Raw genomic sequence first — 18,525 nt, forward strand, 5'->3', positions numbered from 1 at the left:
CAACACAAAGGTCAGGTGCATTTCAATATGAAAAGTGAGAAAATTGAGTCACTAATCATGTATTACCTTATCTTTATTATGTGGAAGTATGCTGTTATTTTTTTTCCATTATCATTCATCTGCAATGGCCTCATAAATTATTAATTTTCTCAATAAACTTCAATAAACCATCATATATGAAATGATTTGACATGCGCCTTGACAAATTCACAAAAGATTCTTCATTTCAACGGTAAACATTACATTATTGTATGTCGCATTTGCTCTCAGTAATTATAGTCAGACCTATCCTGATGTGTAAATAATCTAGCCACTTTTCAAATGCTTTCTGTTAAATAGTTTCTCCATTTTAAAGGATTAATTAATAAAGAGTTACTTTGAGTCAGGGTGTCTCAGAATCATAACACTCCTTTTCTTGAATAAATACAAAAATAAACATCCACCAATGCTACTTACAATGCAGGTACAAAATTTACCCAGAGAAGGACAGGCCACACATTCACAGAATTTACAGTATCTCACATGCAAACAGTCTAGAAACATGTTCTAAAACTGTACTATGTACTGCATTTTCTCTAGTTATCAATTAACAAAATAGCTTCTACACATGTTTTTGGTAAAACAAAATAATCATGACGAACATTGAAATAGAACCTCTCTTTTCTCATCACGTGCTGATACGGAGATTCTTGACGACACAACATTGATCACTGACAATTAGTGGAACCACAATTTGATTCCTTGACAATCAATGAAAAAAGACTCAATAAAAATGATTGTACATACGTCATACGTTTCACACCTCCACTTAAAACTGGAAGCTAAGCGATGCGGACATGTTTCTGTGGCAGAAAGGGATGGAATCCAGTGCAAATCCTTCCATTGTTAAACTTACACGTCATGCTATGTATTCATTAAAACTCTCATTTTATTTATAGACACTACGTTTACACACGCTTTCACTAGACTTAGTGTTGTTGTTTTTTATATCTGTCCCATGGAAAGACCAAGGAACAAAAACAAAAGAGCATGTTCAAGCAGAAATCAAGTTGACTTGTTTTGTTGAGCGTGAAAATTGTATCGCAGCTAATTACAATGCATAGATTGAGAATTGTTCAAAACGGGATACAAGCATGTCGTACTCTTCAAATCTCACTCTTCAAAAATGCCACTGGCCAGGCAAAATTAGATGCCACAAAATTCAAGATGTCAGTCCAAATATTGCCTTTTTAATGCAAAATACATTGACGTTGTTTTGTGTGCTAGTGGTGAATTTCAAGTTGGGAATCATGGATATTTTGGTACCAAGTACAGTACATGTTTGTATCCATGACTGAAAAAACGTTTTTATAAATTATAAAAAAGAAAAATGGGGGAAGGGGGTGACACCAGGCTTAAAATGCAGGGTTAAAAAACAACCCAATTTGGGTTAAAATTCTTTTGAACAAAACAACCCATTTTGTGTATGAAATGCAATGTCCAACTTAATGTTCAAATCTGAGGATTTATGTGTCTTAAAATAGTTATTAAAGAAAACCATTATTTGTGTGAAACCTTTGAAAAGAGTGTGATTTGAAGAATACATTTGGCAAATATTTGTTTTAATCACCATTTGAAAAATTCTTTCACTTAACTAGTTCACTGAATAGTCACAGTGAAGTACTTCATCTACGATCTGACATGTTGTCCGGAGTCAACAGTGTCAATTCCATACAATGACCAGACTTTCCAATAATGGATTCTTTTGCTGACAAATCTCATGTTTTGTGTAGTTGCTAAAACAACAAGAACATCTTAGGTAGCCTGAGAGGAATGGACAAGTTAAGGATATATAAACAGCGTCCTCATGCCGACTTTGGTTTTCACTTTAAAACAGCAGGCAACTAAAATAAAGATCTTATTTATCCACAGCACTTAACTTTCTAAACTCTTTTTACGCTCAAGTGTGTATATTCACATTCATGTATATTATCATTACTTTTTCAAGTGCAATCGGACAATCTTTTTTCACTCCCCTAAATCTGGATTTCACACCCCTTCCTCCCCTTTATATCCATCAGGACCCTGTTCATATGAAACTGCACTTTTGGAAGTGGATGCATCATCTGAGTGGTCCGTCCGTAATGTCTTTTAAAACCCTGATCGAGTAGGATTTGTTGGAAGTAAAATCAATCCCGGGCTTTTTCTCTGCTGATGGACGGAAACAAAGGCCTACATTTAAACTGCGTCTTTAGTTTGAGGTCATTTCTCACATGCTTTGTTGTGTAGGTAGCTGAAGAGCGCCTCCAGTCCTTTGGTGGAACACCACAGCTGCTTTAGCATCTGACACTCCTTTTCATTGACTTCCTCCAGGACACGTAGGAGGATGCTCCTGACCAGGCATTTGGATTCTTCTAGAACCTTTTGGGCAATGAAAGGAGGTCTGTTAGGTTCTTTTCCAGAGCAAAGACCTTGTGGCTCTGTCTCGGTACGCACCACAGCATTGCACGACGCCATCTCCTTCACACGTAGCATCACTTCCTGATTAAATGTGGTTGGCCAGAATACCTGCGACACCAAACCTCGATTGCACGCTTCTTGTGCTGTCAGCTTTCGACCACAGAACAGCATCTCATTGGCCTGCCATTTGACCAAGAAAAAAAAAAAAGTGAGAGAAGTTTCAACGTGAACTGGATCTGCTTGGACTCACCAAAGCCACACCAAGGATTTGGGGGAAAGTGTAAGAGGAACAGCCAGAGGGGGTGAGGTGGAGGGCCGCACAAGGAGTCTGGAACCAGGCTCTCTCACTGGCCCACACCACATCACACAGGGGCAGGATGGAAGCCCCCAAGCCCAGGGCTGGCCCATTGATTGCCACCACGATGGGTTTTTTGAAGCGTATGAACGCCAACACAAAGTCCCTGCATGAGGTACAGAGTTGTAAAGTTTGAGATATTTACCTGACAACAATTTTTGATTTAGCCATTCACATTCCTGCCCTCCTCATCAATGATGATCATTTTCAAGCACTGAATGAAAGGATAACGTCATGGGTAGAAGCAGTAGGAATAAATTCTTGTTTTAATTGAAAATAAAATGAACAGGATAAAAAGACATCCTGAAACTGGCCGGAGTCAAACAAAGTGAAATACCCGCAGTTGTGGGAGTCCTTCCAACTTACCTAACGGCATCTGCAATGCGACTGCTCTCCTTCCTGCGGTCAGTGGACAGACGGCCCATCAGGTAGGATGGCTCTATCCCGCTACAGAAGATAGTCCCCACAGAGCTGAGCAATAGCAGTTTACTGTCGTCGGCAGCTGCATTACCCAGAGCCCGACACACTTCCTTCATGATCTAAAAAGCAATGCAAGGACATGTGAAATGCCAGAAAAACGAATGATATCATAACTGTCAAAGTTTCCGTAAAATCCCTGATTATTTTTAACTAGGGATGGCCAAGTACCAATACCAGGTATCGGTGACGATACTAGCCTCATTTCAAGGTATCGGTACTTTCGGTATCAGTATGGGTCAGCCCTTTTATGATCAGGAACTAAAAAATAATAAATGGCCATATTTGGATGTGTAGGTCTTTCTATATTTTATTGTTTTTATTATTGGTAATATTTGTCATTGTTTTGAGGTGAAATTTTATGCCTCAAAAGTAGGTGACTCAAACTCCTGCTCAAATAATGACCAAATGTTCCTTGCCAAGAGTGAAGCAGCAAGAAATAGTAAATGGGAAATATTATGCAACGACCTCCAGAGAACCTCCATGTTTGGGGGGAGGAAAGAAGCGAATGTTCATTTTGTTTTGAAATGGAATGAACTGCTGCTTGAATTTAAATGTTCCAGGAGGATCAATTCACAACTTTGTCAAATGAGGAGTTTTTGATAAAAGGATATTTTAAGCAGTTCGGAAAATGGGTGTGTGGATAAAGAGTTTCTAAGCCTGAGCCAAGTTTATCAGCTCCCTCTATACTTTCCAAAATTAGAGCAAACGTATTACCAGGGTTTAGTGAGTTTTATACTGCACTGTTTTTAATCAAATGGAAAATCATGGTTACCTCAAATATCAGTAATTTGTGGAGATGTACAAAAATATACAGTGAGCAATATTTTGTTTTAAAATTGTAACAAGTAATACATTGTCAAACACATAAAAGAGAAAAAAGAGAATAAGCATTGGCTCAACAGTGAGCGCATATGATAAAAAGGGAAGGAAGGTGAGTTATGGAGTGAAATACAATACAATACAATACAATATTGATCTATTTTACAAAAGTCTGCATTTAATTGTGCCTCATATTGAATGTACTAACAAGTGCCAAGTTAAATAAACATGTAGGTCCTCATTTCTTGTGTGGGAAGACATTGTCGTTTCTACCTCTGGCGTCAGAGCGTTGTTATCCGTTGTTTGGCTGGAGAGGAGAACATGCGTGAACCCGTCCTCCTTCCGGACTACGATGTCCCGAAATCGACAGTTGCTCTCGTTCTGTCGCACGTTGTACCTGAGCCGCTTGTCAAACACGTAGCACTTCTCCTCTGCCAGTTTGCGTTTTACTGAGCTATGCAAATGCATCTTGCCATTGGCCAGAGGTGAGTCTGATGGGGGGGCAAAACAGACTGACTTAGTCTAGAAAACATACAATTATATTTCAATTAAATTTGAAGAGCCAGTATAAATGCTTGCACTAAATAATTAAAATATTAAGCACAGGCAATCGGACTTGAGCATTCACACGATTGACATTGCGGAAGTGTGTGTGCACAATCCGAGACCGTCTTATTGGCCTGCACAGTCACGAGTAGCGGGCTAATGGATGGCGCTGAGAGAACTAAGTGAGGTGAGCAGAGGAGTATTTCAAGGATTAGGAGATTAGCATCAATAATAGCTGCCTGTGTGCTATCCACTAGCTTAAATTTGGAGCTGGAGATTTCTAATCGGGTGGATTTCTGATGTGATTTCAGAATTGCTCAGTGCAGATGCAGTCCTTAGATTTTACATTTCTAAAGGTATTCTTATGTCCCTGAATGGTGACATGAGGCCCGCTAAACCAACAAAATCAAAGATGTTGTTGACTGGATTGAAAAAAAGAGTCATCTATTTGGGGTACTGGGGCACGTGGACACCACACGGCAATCAATTGACACAAGGACACTATTTTACAATATTTATATTTTACATGTTCTTATTTTAATATTGTGAATATAAATGTTGTTGTAAGGTAAAGCCCTCTGCTGTGGTGAACAGCAAAGATACTTCTCATTCGAGATACCAGATAGCAAGCAGCTTTAGCTGGTGCAAATGAATGAATCGTCATTTAATGATTTGCAATCTATTTTAAGCATTTGAATTGTCAAGCGGAGATGACATTATGAAATGTATATCAATGATTAACCAAGATGGTGTGGGTTCTGGACTGTGACCACATGCAAAATTGTTATCAGCTACTGCAGCAAAGAATCATGGTAGGAACTTCATGCAGTGGATTTAATAAGTCTCCAAGTTGCCTGTTCCAATGCCAATTATGTGATGCAAAAAAAAAAAAAAAGAGGGATCTTTAAAGCCCTCTCTGATTCTCCAAACAATAGTAGAAGCACAGACTTACATTTACAAATGACATGAAATGGTAAGAAATTATTAATTTTATAGCACGTCTTAGCTGTCGTTGAGTTTATTTGTTGATTTTCTCATCCAATGAGACTACAGCTTCGGTGTTGCCATGCAAATATGAATTGACCAACATATTGACCACGCAGATACGCAAGCAGGCACACAAACTTACCACTGGCATTAACACAATGCTACCTATTGATTTTTGTTTTTTCAATGGATTAGAAAAAAAAATCCATGCTGTTGAATTTCTTAAAATCTTACCCAATTCAGTAGTTACTATTTCATCCAGACCCCCATCAGCTTTGTTGGAGGATCCTCTGTGTGACCTTGAAGTGCTCCTGTAAACGTGTGGCTCCGCATAGCCATTCAAGAGTCCGCTATGAGGTTCCCTCGCTTGGGCCACAAAGCGAGAGGCTCCGATTGGAGGAGTTTTGAATGTCATGGTTTTGCCAATTTTCACCTGCACAGGATGCTTGCCGGACCCAATGCCTCCATTTCCCGGCTTATGAACATAACCCGAGCCTCTACTCCCGCTCCCGGGAAGAGTTCCTCCTCGAACCCCGACAGCCATCTCACTGTTTTTCTTCTTCTTTTGTGCTTCAGACCGAGCTCTGGGGTTGTCCGTGGCTGCCGGGAAGCCATTGTTAGCACTTTTAGAAATTTTGTGCTGTTTGTGCTGATGTAGCTGCATGCTATTGAAGCGATCAATGAACTCCTCGCAATGCAGCAGGTGGTGCTCTGGCTCCCAAGTGTCTTCTTTACTTCCATAGCCCTTCCACCTAATCAGGTACTCCCATTTTCCCTTCTTATTCCGCCTCTTGTCTACAATATGCTCCACCTGAAAACAAGAGGCAGAAGATGACCATTTGCATCATGCATCCCTTAATTGGGTCTGATGGCTGGCGTACATCTAAACAGGTGATATTACGAATATTTCTGAAATTCTGAAATACTCAATGTATTTGTAATCATACACTTGCAATATTGACTCTCATGAGACATATTGGCAAAATCCTGTTTTGGGTTTCCTTTAAAGACCTCTGTTGCTACCAAGGGGGAGATAATGACACAAAAGCTGTCTGGAGCCATTTTGCAATAAGCACGCTTGTCCGATCTTACGTCCTTACGATCTCCTGAAATGAACGGAATACCTTGATGTTGCTCTTGTCAGCCATCCTAAACCAAAGATGCATTGTACTTGTGTTCTTCATATTGAGAAATGGCCGTAGCCTTTCGTAGCATGAGCATGACAAGCAGGAAGTTCAGCAAACACAGTCTGTGTCGGTGGGTTCTAAAATAAAAGCGGCCTGTTGACGCACAGTGTGGTTACTCGAACTCTGTGGTCTGCTATTTGTCACTCCTTGATGCTCCCAGTTCAAAGCTCCTTTAATTGCTGTTCCTGTCAAACCCCAACTGTGATCGAGATTCGTTTCAGGCAACATAATAAATCACTGGCTTCTTTGTGAGGAGAATAAATGATAAAAAGATATGTTTTTTTCTGGAATTGTCTTTCCTTTCTTTTGAGGCTCATTGTTCTCTCACCCTGTACAGATACAATAAATGTGACAGGTATTCAGAATTTAACACCAAACAGATGCAAAAATAGAAACACGCACGGACACATGCATACACACCAACATATCTTAAATTCTTGACCAAAATCAAAACCTGTTGAACTTGAACATTTGATTAATTTATAATACCATTAAATAATTTCATAAGCAATGAAACCGGACCCTTACAAAATACTGAAGATAAAAGTCATGATATCATATTATCATACATTAATTGCCAATGTTCAGTCCAATCAACAATCCCTTTAAATTGTTAGATAGGAGCGAGTGGAGATTTTTTGGGCGAAACAATATGTTTCTGCGTATTGTATTAAAGTCAACACTTGATATTTTGAATGTCACTGAGGACACAGAAGACAACTGTTTGCCTTGATTATTAAAAATAATCAATTAATTTGATAATCGATTAGTTGTCAATTATTCGATTCGGCATTACACCTCTAAAGCTAAATGCGTTGTGCATGTCTCTCTGCACCGTGCAGCTCCAAAGGTTCACGAAGCCTGTCCAGACTGCAGACGCTCTCTGCGGAGGATAGGGACCAGGCCATCCCACGAACAGTGAAAATCTGCATATAACCAAATTGCATTGGAGGGAAAAGACATGTTATTAACTCAAACAATTCTTCAGGAAATGTTGATAAATCTCGAATATGCATTTAGCCCCCAAAAAATGGTAGAAAATGGGGGTTTAAAAAAGTAAATATTAGAAAAAAAATTGTTCCTGATTTTCATTATGTATTTTAGTAAAACACATTTTACAAAAAAACAAAAACAAAAAACACTCGATTGAGCACTCCAAATTGCCCCTAGGTGTGAGTGCGAGTGTGGATGGTTGTTTGTCTCTGTGTGCCCTGCAATAGGCTGGCAACCGGTTCAGGGTGTCCCCCGCCTACTGCCTGATGACCGCTGGGATAAGCTCCAGCACGCCCCCGACCCCCGTGGGGACAAAGCGGTACAGAAAATGGATGGATGGACGGTCAGAATGATAGTACCTTTGCCTCAATTTGGGACACAAAAAACCTGCATAACCAGTACAAGTTAAACTCTGCTGTTGAAACTTGCCTTGGAGTGTCAGCTTCTATTTTTAACATATTTTAAGAATTAAGATCTTGTCTGAACATCAGTAGATATTGATCACTGGTCATGGCATGTTTTATGAAAGCCAGGGACCACTTCATTTTAAATTTAACACTATTAACTGCAACTGTTAACCATCAAGCAGCAGCAACGTTTAGTGGAAGTTCTCTAGATGTACAAGATGGATGACTGGTTCCATGTTGCATTCGATCAACTTCTAAGGAAAAGAATAAAAGGTTTGCACTCCCAAAAAATAAACTGTCATAGTTTTAACTACTGTCATGTATGGCATCATGATCATACACACTATAAGACACTTCAGATGTTTTATTTTTCCATTTTTAAGAGATGCATCTATGAAGCAACTCATCAATAACATAGTACTGTTAAAAGTACTTAACTTGTTTTTACACTTGGAAAACCAGAGTAAATCTTAAAATACGATCTTAACAGTTTGCCATGGATGATACTATTTCCATGTCAAACAAATCAACCGGCATAATGAATGGATTTCCACCACAAAGGTTTCAGTGACTATACAGCAAGTAATTATTCCATCACTGTCAAGAGGAGGTAGGCACTATCCTATGTGTGACTGATGTTCTTTTTGATATTGATAATGTTTACATCCGATATAACATTCATGCTCATACAAAAATTCAACTGCTGTTGAAAAAACAAATGTGAAACAAATGGCTATGACTCATCAATACTTGATGCATGACACTGCTGCAGCCAGATAAACGTTATCTACTTGAGCATGCAAACTGGTTCTAGAAGTTCTGACATCTGTGGTGTGTTCAACCACTGCCATTTAATAAATCATCCACAATAATCGAGCATTACGAGAAGTGCATCTTGCTTAGTCCCCCATCATGTGAAACATTATTATAGTTTTGAAGCACACATTTTTGTGTCAATTAAATTTTATGGTTGACACATCCGTCTGAGTTTGTGGAGTTTTCCCAACCCTATAAACAATGGCACATATCTCAGTCGGGTCACTCCAATCTCAATGCACCACGGTACTTTTTACATAATATAAAACACTCGCCAATAGGTAGAGGTGTTTTCTCAAGTTGTAAAAAGTCAAGTTTGAAGAGAACAAAAACAGAACAGCGATATCCTTCATTTCAGCACCCCTAGTGACAATTAAGCGCCCAATGGTACAATCATGCATTTTCCCATTAAAGTGTATGATCATCAACCGGAGGTATTTTGCTACCTCAACCCGATAAATATAAACTCATGCGGAGCTGTGTGACCACCAGCCGGCGAAGGGCCTGTGTCACTGCGGTGATGAGGAGCTCATACCCGAGGCATGTGCGCGCACCTCCGCGACCATCCCTCCCGTCAGCAGCCGTGCACAGCATGTCCGCTGTCACTTTACCAACTCGGCGACACCCCAAGCACTTCGGCCCGTTCAATACACCTCACATGCTCGCAACAACCACCAGAAAACAGCCCAAACAGTGTCATGAGCGACATAAAGTCGACTAACTGTCGAGTTTCATTTCTTAAAAGAACGCCGCTTTTTTTTTTTCTCGTCACACAGGCACAGTACGCGGCGCCTTCCCCTTTACTTCCTAATTCCAATAATCGACAAAATGACAGAAAATAGAGTGGACGTAGCTTTAACCCACCTCGTAAAGGTCTCCCGAAGCCATAGCGGGCTGCTGGCACCGTGACGCCTTATTCTTGCCTGCCCTGTGGGCTTTTTTTGGAGGCTCTTTGGAAGGGGGAATTAGCGAGCAACCTTGTTATTGCGAGCGATGGGCAGTCAGCACGCAGATCAGCAGACAGTGTCAATCGAGCCCGGCGCGTTGCGATGGATCGCTCAAGCGCTTGAAACAAACAAGCACAACAACCGACACCGAAAATGAGTTTATAATCGGCGACGATGGCCGAGGAACGTGCACCTCCTCCTCGCCTAAGCGAAGGGACAGAGAGGTGTCTTGTGACGACGCTGAGCCGTGTCGAGGTCCGCTCCACCTGTTCACAAGATCTGATTTAAGAGCACACGTTCCAAATGACGGCTCTTTACGATCAAGTGAAATCGTCATATATATTATATCATGCAAATGTCTTTGTGTGTGATCATAATATCTAATTGAATACCATTAGAACAAAACTGTTAAAGAGATAGACATTGTTTTAACTTTAACACGCAAGTTACTATGCTATTTAAATTGCACTTGTATATGGGATTGGCATGGTAGTGTTTTGGGATTGCAGTTTTTGGCATATTTATGATTTCAACTATTAATGCACGAACTTCTTAGTTTTTTTGTAGGCTATTATTTCAGGGCGTTATTTGCAGCAGTGCTTGGTTCCTACACGTTTGCCGGCCAGTAGCGTCAAGAGCTGTGACTGGTTCACCATGACTATGCGCATGCTCATACTGCCCTGAGCATCCTACAGTTCCTGGCCGGGAAGAACATTGCCCTGCTGGAAAAACCTGACAACTCACCTGACCTGACGGTGTTTAATTTCCCCCGCAGTCCTTTAGACTCCAGGGGGAATACTGCGAAGGGAAAAACTTGTGGTTCGGATTTCAAATCCGGTGACACTAGTATATACTATATTTAGTATAATTTGGGATTGTGTGTTGGCCTACTTTACATCCATACCATCCCTCTCTGGTTTTAACACTCCCCCACACTCTTCTTGCCCCTTGTCACTGAACTTCACACTTGGGCAGTGGTATTCCTCCCACATGTTCTGACTTCTCTGCAGGACACAAGATTGAATTCCTGTGGTTATGTTGCATGCATTCCTTCTCTTGGTAGTGAAAGAAATCACATCTAATATGCACACAATTCGGGTGGGTCATTCTTAGGTGTGTCCACAGACCTGTGTGCAACTTTTGCATGAGTTGCAAGACTAATCATTAAATACTGTAAATGTGAGTTTGTGTCATGGTCTCAGCTTTATTTCCTCTTTTGCTCTCATCTCTATAGATAAAAACCCAGTAAGATAATGATGTACAATGCAGCATGTATTGTGCTTATAAAAAGGCAACTGTGATTAAAGATATTTAATTTTGGAGGAAAAAATATTTTGTATGTCTCATTTCTCACAACTTCCTTCTTGCCATGCACACCAATTTAATGCAATGTGCGGCATATGGTCTGAGCAAATACAGGCTGACTCCCCCACCTCTTCAACCTCCGCAGCATTTCTGGCAGAATGCGTTGGTTTTCCAAAGACAACCTGGATATGATGAAAACTTGCACTCAACTTCTTTCCGCAAGAGTGATAATAAATAACGTTTTAAACAGAATGGGCAACGAAGCCTATCTCCATCTCAGTCTGTTTTTACTTCTCTGTTGTGCTGTTATACTTACAGCAATAAACAAAGGGTGTTTGCAAACTTGAACTTGATAAATGAACTCTCGTAGGTTATTCAGCTAGTATGTCACAAATCAGAAACACCCTGGGTTCTGCTGTTAGCCAGGGTGTTGTGAGGATCCATTAAAAGATCCATTATGATGCACCATCACTTAAAAACTTAAAAACAATAGGGAGTCGATTCCAATCTACTTCTGCTCTAGTACGAACCTGGATTTAATTTGGTGAGTCTGGCCCAACATAGTTTGATGGAGCAAAACTTGTTTTTGTCCCTTAAGAGATTTAAAAAAGAAAATCATAATTTGACTTTTTCAGAAACCAGTGCAAACCCTCTTTCTTTCCAAAAAAACTGCCCTAAGATGTGGCAGACTTGTGGCTTTACTACACAACGTTGAATATGAGACTAGCGCCGGTGATGAGAAGTAGGTGCATGGCCTCGTAGAGTAATTTTGGATAGAAGACGGACCATGTCCAGGGATGGTGGCGCATGCCAGTCGCCACAACAATATAGGCTGCAGCCGTCATCGACCTGAGCAGAGCCCAAAAGTAACAACCGTGGCCGACCGCAACCGGACTCCTGTGGAGGAGAAGATTATTGCATTGTATTGTGTTATGAACGTAAAGTAACTGAAAGCACTATGAGATACATTTTTTTTTAAATGCTACATTACACAATTTCAACACTCACCTGTTTTTCTCCGAGCTGAGGAAACAGACAAGGTGGCAAGCCCAAAGCAATGGCCCTGCATATGTATTAAGGGCTGTTAAAATGATGGCTGGAACTTCTGCATAGGTGTCAAAACCAATAGACCAGATTGAGATGTCGATAGTTGAAATGCTGTTGGAATTACCCTGCAAGATCACAGATATAAAATAAAAAAAGGCACAATATACCAAATAGGAGGAACAAGCTCTGAGTTCTTCCCAGGACAACAACCTCCACTCATGACACAGTCCCCCCACACTGATGGCCTTGAAAGAACTGTATATTTTCCTACCTGAAAGTAATAGAAGGCCTGTCCCAACCAGTAATGAATGATTGTGATTTGGACCGCATCATAGTGGAGCTTCTTCCAGATGAACTGAGCCATAAGTGTTTGGATGAGCAGACAGCAGCACAACACTAGCAAGTTGTGGGCACGAAACAGCAGTGAAAACAATAAGACCAGGCCACTGTAAATTTCCCATAGCCCCCTGTTCTTCGATTTGGCATTAGCTATATTGATTTGGGATTGTATCATGTTCTTAGTGCCCATAAAGAGGATACTCAAAACCAACACATATACAAAGCGTGCTTCCAAAATGCCCCTGAAAGAAAGAGTGACAGATGGGGGTCATTCTTAAGGGTGCATATCTAATTTATTCCACTCCTATTTACATTCTAAACCAGTGTGATAAAACTTACTTGGACTTATTCAGACCACAGTGTTGCCAGGGAAACAAGAGACTGCCGGCAGCTGCCCGATAGCAGTAGATGCTCAAAAGTCCAAGTGCAAGAGCAACCTTGGACACCAACGAGCACCGTCTTTGAACCAGGAAGTAGATGAGAACCAAACAGAAAGTGGACAGCAAGGAGAGGACCACTTTGTGTTCAGCGCTAGAAATAAAAAAAGATGCACAAATAAAAACATGAATGTTTTGTTAAAAAATGATGCATAGATAAAAACATGAATGTTTTGTTATTAGAATAATTGAGACGGTAGTGAGGTTATATCGTCGCCTTTGACTTAATTTTTCAATATTGGCCAATCCCACCTGTTAAGCCATTTGGCCAGATCAGGAAGATGAGCCCATTGCACGCCCGTCTGATTGAGAAAGCGCAGCAGTCGACAGCAGACCAAAAGAAAGAGAGGTGTGGCCAAAGCTAGCCACTTCTCAGAGTAAATCTCTTCTTTAGGGTGTTCTTCATAAGGGAGTTCATATTCGTCTTCTTCAACTGGGCCATTCTCTTTTCTGAAATACTTAGCCCACACATCCTGGAAGACTATGAAGTAGAGGGTGGTGAGCAGGAAGTACCAGATTTGATGCTCCTCCTCTATAAAGCTAACAGACCCCAAACTAAGTATGTGACTGGCTGTGCCTGCCAGTAGCAATATGTCCAACTTTGACCAATTTCTGCTACTGATCTGCTTCAACAGTGACTGTGAAAAGAAAGAAATCCATTGCTCATAAGATACTCAACCTGACTTTGACTTGATATTCATAAGGCTCAACTCACCGTGCTATTCAACTTTGGTCCCAAAGGCAATTTTCTGGTCATCAGAGAGAGCAGAAAACAAGTCGATGCTGAAATAAAGACAATAATACCAAACACGAAACTCCAGGAGACACTGCAAAAATAGCAGGAGACATCAGCAGATGTGCATATCAGCACATGCGTGGATGCAAGGAGCAGGCAAAGGAGGTAAAACGGTAACGAGAACAGGGCTGAGGTGACGAGGTCCACAGCTATTGAGCCACTCATGGCTTCAGGAATGGCCAATATCAAGGCCAACAGGGGCTTGGAAAAAACAGAGTGAAATTCACTTTACTGCCACAGAAGTGTTATAATCATCAAAATTGTAAATGTTTTTTTTTTTTCACATTCTTGAAACAGCTAAAATCAACTACAAATTGCTTGTGCATGGAATGAATGTTTGAAAAAATGTCCTTGGTCCTCACCTGAAGTACCAAAACCAATCCAAAAATCATGGAGTACAGGTCATCCTTGTTCAGCTGTATTCTGAGGGCTGAGCTCATGGTGGACAGGGCCTCCAAATATTGTTTCATGACCTTCTTGCCCATGTAGGCTAAAGCTTCTGATGTGTTTCTCTCCAGGTAGAGTTTCATCCATCTGCCATGTGCTTTCTCTGCCAGATGATATCCTTCAAGTTTTGTATCTGGATTAGAAAAAAGGCAGTACATATATATTTTTTAAATTGTTTATGAATTTGGCATATCAAGAGGAAAAACTGAATTATTGGCTTTAAGATGAAATTCACGCTGTTGGCTAAAATTGTATGCAAACAGAATTAGTTCAAAAGTCTGGTTCATCAAAGTCCATTTGATATTTGTCCAACTCAGAGGTACAGATCATATAACAAAAACGTTCTATTCTGAAGGCACTCTCGATTCTGTGCTCACAATTAAGATATAAATAATGAAAAAAAACTACTTATCAACAATATCACCCAAGTTCTAGTTAAATATTAAATGAAATGTCTAATTTACCTTTCCTATAGTCTGGAAACTTTTCTTTGAACAGGCAGCTTAGCTGATGACCATTGAGCTGTAGATAACGCAGCTGGTCTCGGAGTGAGGCTCCTTCAAAAACACCTGGAATGACACAACCTACGCTGCTTTGAGAGATGGGTAGGCCCAGCGACAAGGCCAAGGTGGGAGTCAGGTCAACCTGGTCAATTTCATCAGGCTTCTTCATCGCCACTAAAAAAAACAAGCAAAAGTGGACAAACATTCAAATAATAGATCTCGTTAGATTTTTTGGGGAAATAAAACACCTGCACATGATCCAGCAATAGGACCTATTAGTGCTTTAAATGAAAACCAAGACCAATTTGTTTACCTTTCCTCTTAAAGACAGGGCTTATGAGCAACAGGGGCGTATTGATTTCACCTTCCGAGGATCCTCCGTGGCTACCGGTGTTTGACATTCCATGGTCCCCACACAGAACTAACAGATAGGGAAAAGATTTTCCTGCCTCCTAAAATGATGAAAAATTCTAAATTTCATGGATTTATCAAATTACCAAGTGAAAACACAAAGTCTGGTTCTTCACCTGAAAACATCTTTGAAGCTGTTAAGTGTTGCCTCATTGATATGTATGAGGCAACGCTTACGACGTCAATCGAATGCATTGCATTGTTGGGCATATCATATATCATATCACATCATATATCGTATGATATCGTGTCTTATTGGTACTATTCTACCATTAAATAAGTAATGGGAAAATGTGTGAATCAGTCAGTCTTCCCTTCCATTTTTCTGACAACAGAATTGTGGATGGTGTCTTTGGTCATTTTTATCAATTCATCCAAAAGAGCACTTGAGAACGCCGAATGCTTTATGAAAAGGGCGGAGCATGCCACGGAATTTTGTTTGTCACTGATTACATTCTTTATCAAAATTGATCCCATTTACCTTTGAATTGAGGGCACTGTGGATCTTCTTCAGAACATCATCCATCTCCGACAGTTTGGTTTGAAGGAAAGAGCTGTGAGGTCCGAAGCTATGACCAATGTGGTCAATGCCAAGGTAGTGGAGGATCAGAATATCCCAGTCATCTCTCTTAAGCGTGCTATCCAAATGGCGGGTGACATTGTTGTCAACCTGCATGTTCCAAGAAGAAAATACAACAAACCAACAAACAAGACCAGAAATTGAAAAACAACAAAAAACAAAAGCTCATCCCAGCAGACTTTGGGCACCAGGCGAGGGACACCCTGAACTGGTCGCTAGCCAGTCACAGGGTACACATAGACAAATAACCATTTGCATATTTTTAGAGACAAACTTACCTCTCTGAAGTCAGACACAGGGCCAGCTATACCATCATACTCCATGAATTGATTGGGAAAGAGGTGCAACCATGTGGAATCTCCATAAAAGAATATTTTTTTCCCTGCTGTGTTGGCTTGCCAAATAAGATTGTCATCAAGTACGGCTGGGGAATTTAGATTCATCAGCACATCGATGTAAACCGGGATATTGCCAGTGGTGAGAGCCTGGGGAGCGATATGTTTGTTTTTTTTAGTCATTTTCTTTAAATAGCAGTGTTTACAGACGTTGCACCACAAAACTAAATGGGACTCATCATTAGGGTGAGGTGGGAGGGTATCAATCAATCAATCAATCAATCAATCAATCAATCAATCAATCAATCAATCAATCAATCAATCAATCAATCAATCAATCAATCAATCAATCAATCAAACAATCAATCAATCAATCAATCAATCAAACAATCAATCAATCAACCAACCAACCAATCGATCGATCGATCAATCAAAAAAGGTAAAAGAACATGATATCTCCTGTTTTCTGTGGTTGACAGTCCAGCGTCAGTCAGAAGTGGAAAATTGGAGATTGCCTTTCACCCAAATATTAATACAACATTTTGTGTATCCACATTCTATAAAATGCATTTCGGTTTTGCACCAATAGAAAGATGCCGGTCCCAGGTTGACGGCAGTTGAGAACCCCTGCTATTACTTGCCTTGAGCCTGGGCGCGGTGACAGTTGGAGTTCTAGCTTTAGCCACAAAGCTAAGTGTTGAGCCTCTCTCCATCAGGTGTGTGGTGTATGGCATGTTCAATTGACCACTGGCTCCGAACACAAAGTCCGCCCGCATGGCATCGATTAACATAATGATCACCTTTTTGAACAATGGCTTCGGGATGTAAGATGAATTGAGACAGCCCCCTGTATTGCACGTGACACATTTCATGAGTTTCGGCAGCTTTTCGATGGGAGCAATCCGGGTAAACTTACCTGGCAGTGGCTCTGCGGGTAGGTCTGTGAGGTTGCTCTTGAATGGTGAAGAGTTGACATGTTCTGGGAAAAAACCCCTCAGGAAGAGGACAGCTCCCAAAACTTGAAAAATTAAAATCCATGAGGCAAACACAGACGACCTGACTTCCATTTTGTCTGTTTTGGTGCGCTTCAATGCAATTTACGGTTATTTTGCCTCTATGCGGTTTGATCCTGTGGGTTTTGTGATTAAATTCTTCTACACAGATAAGAAAGGTTGTGTCTCGTTATAGCAAATATCCAAATTGTTTGTTGACCATATAAATAGTCAAGGTCCCATCTGATGTGGAGAAATGAAGATCCCAAAGCAAGTAGAATTAATGGGCTCACAACAGCTAATAGTCCTCACTGATTCCAAACTTACACAGCACTGAGCAATGGATAGAGGGACGGACCCCTGTAAGAATGACCCAACTACCTGAGGTTCTTCACGGGAAATATTCATTCAAGAGCTGCTATCGGCCACAGCTCACACCCAACCACCACACACATGGACTGCCTCACATAAGTCAGGCTTTAAGCTTATATCCTTCTTGGTCTGTCACATGGAATATTTCTTTAGTTGTGTAATTTTTAAAGACATGACAGTCACATTCATAGGAAACGACACACACAAAGAGTATCGTTTACCTTGATTCTCTTTAGCTATTTACAAAGAACGATCACTACAAAGCACGACGAGAAGTGTGTGGGGTCATCATTGCCAAAATATAATATTTAAATAAAATATAACATTGATACAAAAAGACTACAATATATTCTGCCTGGCAAAATAATGTTTGATGTGATTTCCGGCTATAAATTACATACAGTTGTGATAAAACACTCAAAATCTGTTTGAGATATTAGAATGCAAACAAATATACATTTCTATTTTAATCATCAAAAACTGTTTGTACTATTTTATCAAATATTTATCAAATATTCTAAATAGACATAACCAATATAGTATATAAAAATTAGGCTAGCCAGTTTGGGGGATGTGACCAATCAACAAACTGTCTTGATGTGATTCCGAGCTAAAAGATACAAAGTCAATACTTCGTTGTATACCTATTGTATAATGTCAATGAAGTCATTCTATACAATCCCCCCCTGACAAAATAAATGCAGTACAATTCCTTGATGATATTCAAAAGGCAAAAAGAGAAAGATTGCTGATGAGAACAGAGGCGTCAAGAAAGAATGGACTGAACTCTTTGCTTTCATTGCCAATGCTGAAGCATTGCCTGCATGTTTGAATATCAATGATAAGTTGTGAAATCACCAGATGAATTGGGAGCGACATTTTCAGCGAAAGCATGTTAAATTTGCTGCCGATCACTCAGTTGCAACTGAGAGGAAAGGTGCAATCGCAGTGCTGGTGGAGACATTTGAGGACCGAAAAACAGTTT

The 18,525-nt window shown here is 40.3% G+C and overlaps 2 protein-coding genes across 3 annotated transcripts; both read right to left on the reverse strand.

Annotated features, from left to right (window-relative positions):
• Positions 1 to 55: 55 nt before the first annotated feature.
• Positions 56 to 10,228, reverse strand: LOC133152839 (chromodomain Y-like protein 2). 2 transcript variants are annotated; one of them, XM_061276750.1, is made up of 7 exons: positions 9,894 to 10,228; positions 5,861 to 6,437; positions 4,367 to 4,584; positions 3,161 to 3,333; positions 2,690 to 2,900; positions 2,476 to 2,619; positions 56 to 2,400 (listed from the first exon to the last, which is right to left on the reverse strand). In XM_061276750.1, the coding sequence occupies exons 1-7, from the start codon at positions 9,915 to 9,917 to the stop codon at positions 2,242 to 2,244; spliced, it is 1,506 nt and encodes a 501-aa protein (XP_061132734.1). In that variant the 5' UTR covers positions 9,918 to 10,228; the 3' UTR covers positions 56 to 2,241. The 2 variants fall into 2 exon arrangements, with proteins under 2 accessions (XP_061132734.1, XP_061132735.1); XM_061276751.1 differs by lacking the exon at positions 9,894 to 10,228 and adding an exon at positions 7,612 to 9,537.
• On the reverse strand, positions 10,181 to 17,243 carry LOC133152792 (GPI ethanolamine phosphate transferase 2-like). Its single transcript, XM_061276693.1, has 16 exons — positions 17,093 to 17,243; positions 16,818 to 17,023; positions 16,120 to 16,326; positions 15,743 to 15,931; positions 15,164 to 15,302; positions 14,812 to 15,024; positions 14,263 to 14,480; positions 13,820 to 14,101; positions 13,357 to 13,742; positions 13,007 to 13,198; positions 12,600 to 12,909; positions 12,290 to 12,453; positions 11,992 to 12,178; positions 10,881 to 10,980; positions 10,721 to 10,774; positions 10,181 to 10,242 (listed from the first exon to the last, which is right to left on the reverse strand). The coding sequence occupies exons 1-16, from the start codon at positions 17,241 to 17,243 to the stop codon at positions 10,181 to 10,183; spliced, it is 3,060 nt and encodes a 1,019-aa protein (XP_061132677.1).
• Positions 17,244 to 18,525: the final 1,282 nt, after the last annotated feature.

This window comes from Syngnathus typhle, linkage group LG4, assembly GCF_033458585.1.
Source record: "Syngnathus typhle isolate RoL2023-S1 ecotype Sweden linkage group LG4, RoL_Styp_1.0, whole genome shotgun sequence".
In the NCBI taxonomy this organism is placed as follows: Eukaryota; Metazoa; Chordata; class Actinopteri; order Syngnathiformes; family Syngnathidae; genus Syngnathus; species Syngnathus typhle.

Coding starts and splice junctions, on each gene's coding strand:
- LOC133152839 (XM_061276750.1), bottom strand. CDS start 9,917: ATGGCTTCGGGAGACCTTTACGAG. Junction 4,585..5,860: donor AATAGTAACTACTGAATTGG/GTAAGATTTTAA, acceptor CCCCCCCATCAG/ACTCACCTCTGGCCAATGGC. Junction 2,620..2,689: donor AAATCCTTGGTGTGGCTTTG/GTGAGTCCAAGC, acceptor GTCAAATGGCAG/GCCAATGAGATGCTGTTCTG.
- LOC133152792 (XM_061276693.1), bottom strand. CDS start 17,243: ATGGAAGTCAGGTCGTCTGTGTTTGCCTCATGGATTTTAATTTTTCAA. Junction 13,743..13,819: donor GACCAAAGTTGAATAGCACG/GTGAGTTGAGCC, acceptor TTCTTTTCACAG/TCACTGTTGAAGCAGATCAG. Junction 10,775..10,880: donor GTTAAAACCAGAGAGGGATG/GTATGGATGTAA, acceptor TTCCCTTCGCAG/TATTCCCCCTGGAGTCTAAA.